Here is a 13031-nt window from a genome sequence, read left to right as displayed (position 1 = left end):
CAAACTTTCACCACAATACCACTAGGCCTATTGGATATTATATTCATGTAGCAGATATAGGCTATGTTTGTGTACTCTAGGTCTAGCCTACGTGTTGTTTTTAGGCTACTTCAAAGAAAAACTTCCATTGCTTGTAATGGGCAAAACAGTTTTTCAGATGTTGATATTGGGCGAATGAGGGTGATTGGGAAATGTTTTGAATGTAGCCTATGCTTGTGTAAGCTTTCTTCCCATAAAAAAAGCCCAACACATGATACATTTCTGTAATACTGATGTTTGCTGTCTATCCATTTGAGGATGAAAGAAAGTTATATTTCTTAAAGCTTTGTTACCAGAACTAGGGCAACTCTGTCCTGATGTCACTTAATGCTACCTCTCTGAAAGTAATGCCTCATGCTTACAGGGCAAGAAGAGCAAATGTCTTGAGACAAGTTACTAAGTCTGCAACATCTTTCTAATAGCCTATCAATTGAAAATGTCCAAATGGACTTTTAGACACAGGGCCACACTTCGATAATGGCCCACATACACACATGGATCTTTGAGGAGGTTGTATTTTTAGTGATGTAGGTTACACATAGATAGGTCAAATTAATTTGTAACCTCTCAGCAAGAAATTCACTAGGTGAAATGCCACATCACCGGTATGCAACTTAACACGTGGTCCCATATTAATATATCAGTATAGTTTATTTTAGCTCACATTTGCGTAATGTTTATGCATTGCACCAGAGACGGTTTCAAAGTAGCCTAATAGAGAATCTTTGACTGCACACATGGGAGGAGAGCCTAGTCCATCTGTTCTGCAAATGTATACATACCCACAAACTGTGGCAAGATATGTGTAGAGATTTGTCTTGGATAATATTACCTGTGACTTTGAACTTTTTCTGGAAAATTTTATATTTGGTTATGTCAGATCTGATACTATACATGAGAAAGAATATTTTCTTATCAGTCTCATAATATTCTTTGCATTTTTTACATTAATTTCAAATATTTTTATTTTGAAGCTTAATTTCAAAAATCAAGTTACAAAACTGTTATTACAGTGCTTCTTACAGTAAACAAACAAAGATAAGGAAGGGAAATAAAGATACATAAATATCTAAATAAAAACAAAAAACTAACTAACGAAATACCCTAATCCCTACCCGCAATTACCCACCCTGGACTGCGGTCAGGATACTGCTTGTCCTGTAAGATAGTTTGTCCTTAAGGATGAACCGGATCCTCTCAAGGTGGAGTGTGTCCATCATCTCCATAAGCCATATCTTCAGTGTTGGTCCCTCTTTCTTTTTCCAGAATAGGAGGATACACTTCTTTTCAGTGAGAATTCCATTTGCCAAGAAGCACTGTTGTGCCAGTGTCAATCTCTTTGCTTCATTGGATATCCCTAAGATTAAAGTTTTCATTCATAAATGTAAATTTGCCAGTAAAACCTCACTTTAATGTATTAAAAAAAGAAATGGTGCTATATATTAAGACAATTAATTAATCAAAAACCAAAAAAGCCATTAAAAGTGTAAGATTGTGCTCCCTATATAATGTTTTCAATTAATTTATTCTCAATTCTATGCTGACCCCTGGCATGTTTTATGTTTTTGTTAATTTATTTTTGTTTGTTTTTATGTATATTTTTTATATTTCTATAATTACTTAAAGCTAAATTACTGTTTTTTTCACAAATTTGTAATGCATACTATGTTTAAATAAAAATAAAAAATAGGAGAGTGTACCAAAACATTTGAAATTATTTTGCCCGATTTATAAGGAATATTAGTTTGAAATAACGCCAATGCTAACATGATTCTTAACTCAACGTTTGCATATATGCTAACATGACTCTTAACTCAACGTATGCATATATTTATTTAGAATTTCTGCATACCTGCAACACCGATTACTTATAAATATTTAATATTTAAGTTCTTTATTTTTGTAGTCAGGCACCACATGGACAGCTTCACCAAAACAGAAACATTTCGGGGTCCTTTCACTTCACATGTGCGTCTGCTTCTCTGCCATCGTGAAAGGAAACCATGCCGAAGTCAAAGAGGGACAAGAAAAGTAAGTAAATAGCCGTTCAAACTGTATAATGTACGATTTCATTAAGCAGTTAAGTATATTAACTGATTGCTTGTATGTAGCAGCTGTGCTGGACAACTGAAGTTGGGTAAAAAGCTAACGTTAGCTTCTCCCTCTGCGATTAATGGCTGGTAACATAGCCTACATTTGGGTACCGTGACAGTTAACGTACTGCTGGCAGATATCAGTTAAACTCATAGCTAACTGACTGCTTATCACATCATCTTTTCCTCAGTTTCGTTGACGAAAACAGCCAAGAAAGGACTGGAGTCTAAACAGAAATTAATCGAGGAGGTAATTGTCTTGTCAGCTATGCATGCTCATTAAGGTTGGCTGAAGCTGCTAACATCTCACACTAAATTATGTTTTTATTTTTAGTTACGGAAATGTGTGGACACCTACAGAAACTTGTTCATATTCTCTGTGGCCAATATGAGGAATAACAAACTGAAAGACATCAGGACAGCATGGAAACACAGCAGGTAATGGGGCGTCAACTAGCATGTTTTGAAATTTAATTGAAGTGTCTTACATAAGAGGCTTAACGTTACTCTCCTCTCCTCCACAGATTCTTCTTCGGCAAAAATAAAGTCATGGTGGTTGCCTTGGGTAAAGGAGAAACAGACGAATACAAAGATAATTTGCACAAGGTAGGTGAGATCCAGTAGGTAACGGTGATAAGCCAGAAATATAATAATCTATTGCAAAGACTTAGCGTTACATTTGTTATTGCCTTTTGATAATGTGTGCAGGTCACCAAGTATCTACGAGGAGAAGTGGGAGTACTATTCACAAATAAAACAAAGGATGAGGTACAAGAGTAAGTAAGGCTTCACTCAAAGCTACAGTTGGTAGCTTTTCTATAAAAAAAGATCTGTCATATTTGCTCAAACTGTCGCTATATCATGACAGTACTATATGAGACAGATAATCTAAATAATCCTCTGCTTCCACCTGGTGCATAAGAAAGAACCAATCAGAGCCAAGGAGTCTCTAACGTTAACAAACTGTCAAACTAGGCAGTGCTCAAAGTGATATCATGACTTGGTGTAAACATACACTCCACTTTCCTAAAGCCAAGTGGCGTGTTATCTGTACGCATTTTGAGCTATCCACGTGTATGTCTACGCTGTATCAGAGAGACCGGCAGACTGCAACATCACAGCTTAAACATACACGCCACTTGGCGTGTTATCGCGAGGCCACGGTTGGGTTTAGGAAAAAAACAACCGGTTGGGATTAGGAAAAGAAGAAAGCTACGGTTGGGTTTAGGAAACGTGACATGATGGTTGGGTTTAGGAAAAGAAGAACGGGGTTGGGTTTAGGAAAAGAACAAACGTGGAAAGGAAACATCACACGCGGGACACGATCCCCGCTCTCCTGGGTGAAAGTCCTGTGTTTTACCCATCCTCCACCCCGACCAACCTCCATACGTGGATTTTCGGCCGCTACGGCGTCAATTCACACGCAATCGCAAGGTAATTTAAAGTCAATGGAGGCCAAACAGCGTTGATAAATACGTCAATAATGGCATACGAATTGGCGTGTCATACATACGCCACTTCATGAGATCAGTCTGCAGTGCTGATCAAATATGAATCAAGATTCTGTTGCATTACCTATTCTTTGCCTCGATAGTTTTCAGAAACATATTTTAGTGTACTGTTTGCTCCAGCCGATGGACGGTGCTTGGTTTTGGCTTGACTGTTTTCACCATAGCGGTCAGGTCACAACCTTTTATTATTTCAAAAATATGTTTTGAAAACATTTTTGGCTAGAAATAGGCAATGCAGTAACATCGTCTTGATTCACATTTGATCAACAAGGCCTAGTTTTACAGTTTGGCCAGAGTTCAGTGACTGGCATTGTTACATTCCTCGGCTTTAATTGTTTTTTTTTCCTTCGGGCGCAGTGGAAACTTGCAAATGCCATTAGGAGCACTAGGGGGAGGCTCAGAAATTAGATTTTTTTTTTTTTATCACAGATACTGAATCTCATTTAGTACTGCCAGGATGTAGTGACAGTTATAGCAAATATGACAAACTACTGCAGCTTTAATTCACTACAATTGCAGTTATTCTCCAAATATTGTTCATTAGCTGACAAAATTGTTTTCTATTTACAGGTATTTCAGTCATTTCAAAGAGTTGGATTATGCACGGTCAGGCAACCGTGCACAGATGGACACAACTCTGGATGAGGGACCCCTTGAACAGTTTCCTCACTCGATGGAGCCCCAGTTGAGGCAATTAGGACTCCCCACTGCGCTCAAGAAAGGTACAATTACTGGATATGGCTGGTATTCTGTGTTTTTCTTTCATCAACAAATCCCATGCAAAGACCTAAACCAATGTTATAGTCAATCTGTCAATATTTCCGACTTCTCTACCCTGTCTGCAGCACTCAGCCTCAATCCCATTGGTTCTTACTGAAGGCATTAATCTTAAAAACAGCGTACAAATATATAGTTTAATTTTTAAAATGGCTCAGTGATTTTAAAACAGCTGAACATGTAAGTTTTTAATACTGAAACAGGAGTAAATAGTGCATTTGTTTGGGAATATTTTTAAATCAGGGATTATTACACATTTGGTGCTCTAGATAGCAGGACGGTGTACGTTCATTGTATTGAAAGAACACGTCTAATAGTTTTGGACAACAATGGAAATCTATGACACAGAGGAATATGCTTTATCAGGCTTTGGCTACACAGTCATTTATTATTGGTAGGGTCAGCCCTGTCCTTTTAATAAACATGTTTGTGTGCAACAGGTGACACTCCTTCTCCTCTGAAAAATGACCATTGTCACAATCGGAAATGACACATGATAGTCACATTTTGTATAATCTATTAATACAGGAGTGGTGACACTGCTGAAGGACCACGAAGTCTGTAAGGAGGGAGACGTGCTTACTCCTGAGCAGGCTCGTATTCTGGTGAGTTCTTGACTGTTTGACTACAGAAAATGTTGACGGTGACACCTTATGCTGGGTTGTATTTGACTGACTGTTCAAATTGGCTTCATTTTTGTTAATAGAAACTCTTTGGCATCGAGATGGCAGAATTCAAGGTGCAGATCAAATGTATGTGGAACTCAGAAACAGGCGAGTTTGAGAATGTTGCTGGTGAAGAAGAGTCTATGCAGGGTAATGAAGAGGAAGATGACGAAGATGCAGAATGAAACCTCTGCAAGAGCAGACACTTGTACACGTTTTTTTTTTTAAAAGTCCTATTTTTGCCAGCTGTCACAGCAGAGGGACATAGATGTTAAAACCATTCACGTGACTGCAGGTGCTGCCCCTGGAGTCTTTAATGTCTCTCCTTTGTCCTTTTTTTCACCCCAAAACATGAACTTCTGTCCTTTGCCTTGAATTTTAGCTTTGGACTGACTCACTGTTCAGTAAAAACTGAGACTTAATGATCGCTTACATATAATCATGTTGATGCCACTTGTTTTATCAACATAAGAAAAAGGTATTGCATGTAAATATAGCTGAAACGGATAAGCACATGTCCTTTAGTGTGTTAAATCGATCCATTTCAAGCATTTTATGTGTAAGGGGGAAAAAAAACATTTTGTTTGTGAGAAAATTGGTTTTCTTTTTAATGTAATAGTTTAAGGCAGACTCCAGAAAAAGTTATTTTTCCCTGAAAAAATGTCTTATGTTTTCATTTTTACATTTGTACATCAGCAATGAAGTGCTCTTCACATTACTACACACTGGTCTCCAATTGATGAAACAAATTCCAAGTGTCATTTCAGGTAAAAGGTGGAAAAAACTAAGGGAAAGGGGCTTTAACAGATTTCTCTTTTCTATAAATTTACTTTAAATGTTATCCAAATCTGTTGTGGAGATTTTGGCTCTTTAGCGGAAATAGTTTGGACACTCGTGGGCAACAAGATTCCAGGCCTCATTGAAGGCGGCGACCACTCTTTCATCCAGAAGACCCTCCTCTGCAGCAGCCAGGTTTTGCTGAAGTTGCTCCATACTTGACATGCCAATGATGACTCCATCACCAAGATCACCCTGGAACAGCAGACAATTGAATGGTCGAAGAGAAAGAAGGAGTTTAATTTAAAGTTGTTTCATGGTATAACATTTTCCAGCACCAATACAGCCTTTTGACACGTAGTGTTGCGGTTAATTAAACAGCTGACCGGGCACATCCAAATTAATACATACACATAAAAAATGTGCAGACGAAGATGCATACATTTCCCCCTAGAGTTTAAATTTCCAATCTTATTTTGTATATTTCCCTGTGATGCTGACAAAACACAATCTCATCCCACTGCAGTGCTCCATGCACAATAGCTACCTTAAGTTGGGAGTGATGATACAACCAGCGCATAGCAGCAGAAGTCAGGGTGGGTTTCTCTGAGCCGTAAACGGTCTCCAAGGCCTTTTGAACCACGTCTATTGCTTTGAATTGACTCTGCTTCCAGTATCTGACAGAAGAGGACAGGCGCAATGACTGTGTGCTTTTATCAGTGGACGATGTAGATAAGTGAAGAAATACCATGATTCAACAACAAACAAGTTACTTGTTGGTCTTAAAAATAAACTGCAGGTCTTTCACCTGTCCCTGTATGCTGCAGCCCAGTTGTTACCAAAAAATCGTCCTGCAGGCTGGGAACCATCTTTGTCTTGGTAATGGTACTTTCCTGTCAGGAGACCGCCTGCGGAGGAGTAATGTCAGAATTCAAGCTAGAGTTCTAACATTTATGCAGTTAATACAATACTCCCTTAGATGAAGGTTTGTCATGCTACATTTTGAGAAAAAGTTAAAACTAATGTCAAAACAAGGTCTGGAGGGTCTGCAGTCATGGTAGTGGCTCTGTGATGCTGTCCGTAGGCACAGTGGTGCTTTGAGCTACAGCAAATGCTAATGTCAGTATGCTAACATTCTGGTAAACACGTTTACCATGTCCACCATTAGTTTAGCTTGCTAACATTTGCTAATTAGCACTAAACACAAAGTACAGTTGTGGCTGATGGGAATGTTTTTCCAGTCTGTGGTCATAAACCCAAGTATTGGACAAATTCAGTGTGTGACCTGATGATGGCGCTAGGATTGAATCTGCTGGCCACCAAGTATCACCAACTGTGAGCATCTCCTTTTTGAAAGAAACAATTTAAATGACGACTGCAGTAAAAGGTGTAACACAAAAGGAGGATATCCAGCACCTGCTAGGGGATTGTATGCATAGAATCTTATTCCGTAGTATCTCAGACATGGCAGCAACTCTGTCTCAACCTGTCTTGTAATGGCGTTGTACATTCCCTGTGAAAGGTTGCAAGAGTAGAAGTTAGGGTACAGAAAATAGTCAGAGGATAAATTTAAGTGAAAGTATAGTAAGCAAAGAAAGAAGGATAAGATGAGGTGAAGATAGTCAAGAACATCAAATTAAAGATTATAGTGAGAGCACTTGGGCTGCTGAAATTCTGGATAAGCAGTTGCACAAAGGTTTTCAACTCACTCTAAAAACACAGGAATTTCTAGACCAAAGTATCATATTTACATGAAAAGAATGGGATTTTCACCACACAGCCACTCATATGGAGGGATGCAACATGAACATACATTGAGCAGCTTACTTATTCTAAGATGATGCAACTGATTGGAGATGAAACTAAAAGGCTGTTTTAAAACAAGGTGTCAGAATACCTGATACACAGTGGGAACAATCCAGTTGTTGTGTCTGCAGATGCTGGCAATTTCAGCCACTTCCCACGATGCATAGTTTGATACACCAAACTCCTTGAATTTTCCCTGAGGGGGATATTTTAACATGAAAATCATAGTTTAATTAAATATTCCCAACATAATAGGTACAGTATCATTGATTGATCAATTGATTTAAAAAGTATACATTGTAGACAAAGCTGCTGTCCATGTTGGTGTGTCATGTTAAAGGAAAGGTTCCAGTTATAACTCATGGAACATTAGTTATGGGATCTCTTTACCTCTTTGTGCAGTTCATTACAGGCCCTAAGGGTATCCTGGATGGGGTTCTGGTGGTCTGGGGCATGAAGGTAGAAAAGGTCCACACAATCGGTCCGCAGCCTCTGAAGGGAGGTTTCCAGCTGAGATCGCACACTCTCTGGCTTCAGCGTCTTCCCATCCCAGGGGTTGGCCTTGGTTGCTATGCTTACTGTCACACAGAAACACTGAATTAAAAGTCGGTCACTTACAGGGTGTTTTTAGCAAACAGCTATCTTAATGACTCTTGATTATCTGGCGGTGTGGTTATCAAGGGATATTCTGGTATTAAGAGGACTTAAGTCCAGTTAACAATCAGACCAAATCAGGATAATGATAATCATACAAGTACTATGATAATATACGTACTTGTTCCCAGGGCTCATTTCTGGCCCTGTTCTTATGTTAATACTTGCTTTGTCCAGCCTCCAACAGGCTCTAGAAAGTGTTTTCACAAATAGCTTTTACACATCATTTCATGTGTCAATGCACAAATACTGTATACAGCACATCTTTAATGTAACTGATGTATTATATTGGCAGGTAAAACACTGGGCTCAATGCTGCCCAGTGTGAATGTTGATGTCAATGTTTTTGAATTATCTCCAAAGGAGCTGCAACTTTACATCATACTTAAACAAGCGATACAAACATGTCCGCATAAACCGGTTAGGAGGCTCCTGTGCAGAAATTAGCCGTTGAGAAATGCAGGATCCAGGATCAATAGCATCCACTCGAACCATACAAGGGACTGAACGTACATCGGCTGATCTGATTTTGACCATTCTTCTTTTTATCTGCCTCTTGTGAATCCTGCTACTTTAATTAATACTAATAATAAATTGCTGGATTTACTCTATAAGTTAAAAGCTAGGACAGAGTTTGATCAGGTCAAAACCTAGGAAGTCTGCTAGTCGCTACCCAACTCTGTGACCACATTAAATCTACATTTTATTGGTTTTGCCTTGCTGACATTGTGCGTGTGTGTGTGTGTGTGTGATTTTGCATTATGTGTCCTGTTTTGTCATTGTGTGTTTGTATGTTTATGACCTAGCAAAACAACCTTCTATCTTATCATGTATCTCAAATAGTAAAGTATGTTTATTGTACATGTATGGTCCCTTACACATAAAATAAATTATAAATAAATAAATGGTTTTATTTTATTTATTTAACGTTTCATTCTTGAAAAAGTTATCAAATCAATGATCAGTGCTAGCTGTTATCAGTTTGTTAGAGGGGGCTCGGGCCAATTTTGATACCCATAATTCCAAGCTGGTGCCGGTTGGTCATTCAATCGTCTAATGCTTCAACGTTTTTTAGGCCAGGGACCCCTTAGCTCAAAGAGAGACTAAGTAGGGACGCCCTACTGCATATCTTCTATATTAAACTGGGCCGAAGGCATGAAAAAAATGGATATTATTTATAGATCATGATTTAACGTTAAACATGCATGTGGAAGGCACAGTGAATCTTTAAGCCTAACTGTATGGCTACTTAGCTACCTTACCTATAGTAAGCTTATCTTCAATGTGTCATTTGTTTTTGCAAAAATACGCCAATATATCTTTGCTATTAGGTAATATGTTAGATTCACGTCGATGTATATTTTCAGACATTTCATTTTTGAAAAAATAAACTTTCAAAAATATATATTTTTAAAGAATTTGGCGCCCCCCCTGCAGTAACTCTGAGGACCCCCTAGGGGTCACGGGCCCCCTGTTGAAGATCTTTGGTCTAATGACTTGAGGGACAGCTTGCTTAGACCACTTAAGAAACTCAGCACACAGAGTCAATACGAATATGGGTGCTCTGATATACCTGTTTTAGGAAGATTCATGCCGCCTATGATTGTCTCTGACTTCCCATCCACATACATCAAGGCAGTGTCCACATGGATGTGTCCCCTGTCCAGGAAAGTCTTCACCATCTCCAGGCTCTGCTCGGCGTCGGCTCGTCCACCGAACGCCATAGTTCCCAGTAAGGAAACCGGTCGTTTAGTTTGAGACGACGACATATTTCGACGAGCCACAAATCTCGGCAAATGTATGAGCACGTCTTTAATAATGCTATGTCTAAGTGTGCACAGTCTTCCTGTTATTACCCACCGCATGCTACAGTTAGCTGCGACTACGGTCAAAGGTCGTGGAAGTGGCGATTAGGGAGCGTCGTAAAGTTACTTAACCGGTTTAAAATGGAGAAAAAAAAATTCTAAACAGCTGTTTGGCTTCTTTGCTTGGCTGTAGTTGAGATAGTACAAAGTTCGTTTTCTGTGACCACTTCCTGTCGTTTTCGACATGAAATTAATGTTTGTTCAAGTCCCTTCGTTGCATAATCTGTAGAGAATCATACTAGATGTAGTTCTTATTTTTAACCACAAGATGTCAGGAATTCACCATTCATTATTTTGTTTATACAAAAGTGTGTGTCCTGCATCCTGCAATGTGCAGTCCATATATAGACCTACTATACATGATAAGCAAATACAGTAAACATAGGATCGTTTTAGTGCATCCTAACTAAATAACTATTTGTATTGATGGGACAAAAATGAGCTGTAGGCCCCTATTAAGCCTGCCCAGTCTCAGAAACCAACATGTGTTTTTACACTACATAATGCCCTATTACAATGTTTCCAGAAGATAGTGTGATAATAGTATATGCACCATGTAACCATAATATCAACTGAAATATTAAAGGTAATTAAAACGAGATTCTGACTCAGGGCCAAGATAAGATTGGGTAAAAATGCAGGAGCTAGCCCTTCTTAATGATCCTTACAATTTCCATTTATATTTTGTTTTAGTAGGGCATATTGCCAAACAAATAAATAAATAATCAAATTAACACAATGTAATTGCCACACAGAGAACCTTAGGGGCCCACGAGGGTCTGAGGATTCCTGCAGAAGTGGAAAGATTACTTGAATGTTATACTCATGTAAAAGTACTTGTGTACGAATGTACTTAAATAAAAAATAAAATTCTCAAAACTTTTAAGACTTTAGTTTATATTATTCCAGAATTGTATTTATTTGTTTCATATTACTTGTCAAAGGGATTGTATGCACCAGTAGTAATATTATATATATATATATATATATATATATATATATATATATATATATATATATATATATTTATATATATATATATATATATATGTGTGTGTGTGTGTGTGTGTGTGTGTGTGTGTGTGTGTGTGTGTGTGTGTGTATATATGTGTATGTGTACACTACTGGTCAAAAGTTTTAGAACACCCCAATTCTTTTTGTTTTTTATTGAAATTTTAGCAGTTCAAGTCCAATGAATAGCTTGAAATGGTACAAAGGTAAGTGGTGAACTGCCTGAAGTTAAAAAAAAAGTAACGTTACCCAAAACTGAAAAATAATGTACATTTCAGTATTTTACAAAAAGGCCTTTTTCAGGGAACAAGAAATGGGTAAACAATATAAAGCTGTTCTGCAGAAATGGAGGTTGATCAAGCTTTGAAAGTTGGTGCTACCAATTCCCACAGGTGTTCCAACTTGTCTGGGTTAGGGGAGCGTGGGGGCGGTTGCAACACTTTTTACATTTCCTTCAGTTTCTCAGCAACCGTTTGTATTAGAAAGACAAAAAGAATTATATATTAAACCCATATATGTCACTTACTTGCCCATACTGCTCTAACATGTGTACATATGATAATATGAAAGTAATTTGTACTTAAATGGACCTTGAAAAATGTTGCAACTGTCCCCATATATGGGGACAGTTGCAACAGTACCGAGGGGCAGTTGCAACAGTCATTTAGATGTAATAAAACTCATACTTCGGCATAATTATTCAAATATTTTTTCAGTTTATTTGAGACTAGAGTTATCAAACCACTGAATTGCCTTTTATATCAATTTGATCTAATTGTCATTATTGTTGTCATGAGGGACAGTTGCAACACCATGTGTGGACAGTTGCATAGGGGGACAGTTGCAACAATGCGTTGCAACTGTCCCACCCCCTGGCAGCCATCTTAAAACTAGCAATGCTAGCCTAACACATTAGCTTTAACACATGGTACCTAATTCTGTTAAGAGCTAAGAAACTGCACATTCAAACTATATAACGATAAAGATCAATACTTAAACAGTTTAGACAGTATGACAAAAAATCTGGTCTTAAAAAAAGTTACTTTTTCACCTTGAATTTCAGTTATCCCATAAGGAACAATGGCATGTGGCTGTTAACTTCCAGAAAGATGGAGGGGCCTACTGAGCATGTGCATTAGGAGTTTCATGACTCTAGCTCATTCCTGATTGGAGAAATCAGCAATGTTGCAACTGCCACACGTTGCAACTGTCCCCACTCTCCTCCTACTTACAACCCCTCTGTTTATATAAAAGTATTGTTGGAACACACTGTGGTACCGTACCCTCGTGAGCATTATTTGAACAGTATTATACTGCAGAAAGTAGTGTGTTGCTATAAAAATGGCGGGAAAAAGGCAATTAATGGAAGAGATACAGACCATCATAACACTTAAGAATGTTGGTCTTTCCTACAGAGAAATTGCGAAGAAAGTCAAGGTGTCAGTGAGTACAGTATTCTTCACCATCAAAAGGCACTTAGAAACTGGGGGAAACTCTGACAGGAAGAGGTCTGGCAGACCCAAAGCCACAACAGAATCAGAAGACAAGTTTCTGAGAGTCAACAACTTACATGATAGGTGGGTCACAGGACAACAGCTTCAAGCACAGCTTAATAGTGGTCGTAATAAGCAAGTCTCAGTTTCAACTGTAAAGAGAAGACTTTGAGCTGCAGGTTTGATAGAAGATTTGAAATCTTCGGTTCATCACGCAGGATTTTTGTACGCCGTCAAGTAGGCGAAAGTATGGTTCCTCAGTGTGTGACATCAACTGTCAGACATGGAGGAGGAAGCATGATGGTCTGGGGCTGTTTTGCTGGATCCAGGGTCGGTGATT

General features: G+C 38.4%; 2 protein-coding genes across 2 annotated transcripts; one reads left to right on the top strand and one right to left on the bottom strand.

Moving 5' to 3' along the window:
* Positions 1-1945: 1945 nt before the first annotated feature.
* On the top strand, positions 1946-5746 carry mrto4 (MRT4 homolog, ribosome maturation factor). The gene is made up of 8 exons (XM_039796909.1): positions 1946-2070; positions 2324-2382; positions 2467-2570; positions 2657-2738; positions 2841-2908; positions 4214-4365; positions 4949-5025; positions 5127-5746. The coding sequence occupies exons 1-8, from the start codon at positions 2043-2045 to the stop codon at positions 5268-5270; spliced, it is 714 nt and encodes a 237-aa protein (XP_039652843.1). The 5' UTR covers positions 1946-2042; the 3' UTR covers positions 5271-5746.
* On the bottom strand, positions 5312-10348 carry LOC120556970 (aflatoxin B1 aldehyde reductase member 4-like). Its single transcript, XM_039796908.1, has 7 exons — positions 9896-10348; positions 8059-8246; positions 7760-7864; positions 7279-7375; positions 6671-6770; positions 6410-6539; positions 5312-6117 (listed from the first exon to the last, which is right to left on the bottom strand). Exons 1-7 carry the CDS (start codon positions 10185-10187, stop codon positions 5956-5958), a joined length of 1074 nt encoding a protein of 357 aa, XP_039652842.1. The 5' UTR covers positions 10188-10348; the 3' UTR covers positions 5312-5955.
* Between the last annotated feature and the right edge of the window lie 2683 nt (positions 10349-13031).

The sequence above is a fragment of the Perca fluviatilis genome, chromosome 4 (assembly GCF_010015445.1).
Source record: "Perca fluviatilis chromosome 4, GENO_Pfluv_1.0, whole genome shotgun sequence".
Lineage (NCBI taxonomy): Eukaryota > Metazoa > Chordata > Actinopteri > Perciformes > Percidae > Perca > Perca fluviatilis.
Note: the sequence above shows the minus strand (reverse complement) of the source record. Positions and strands in the feature narration are given on the sequence as shown.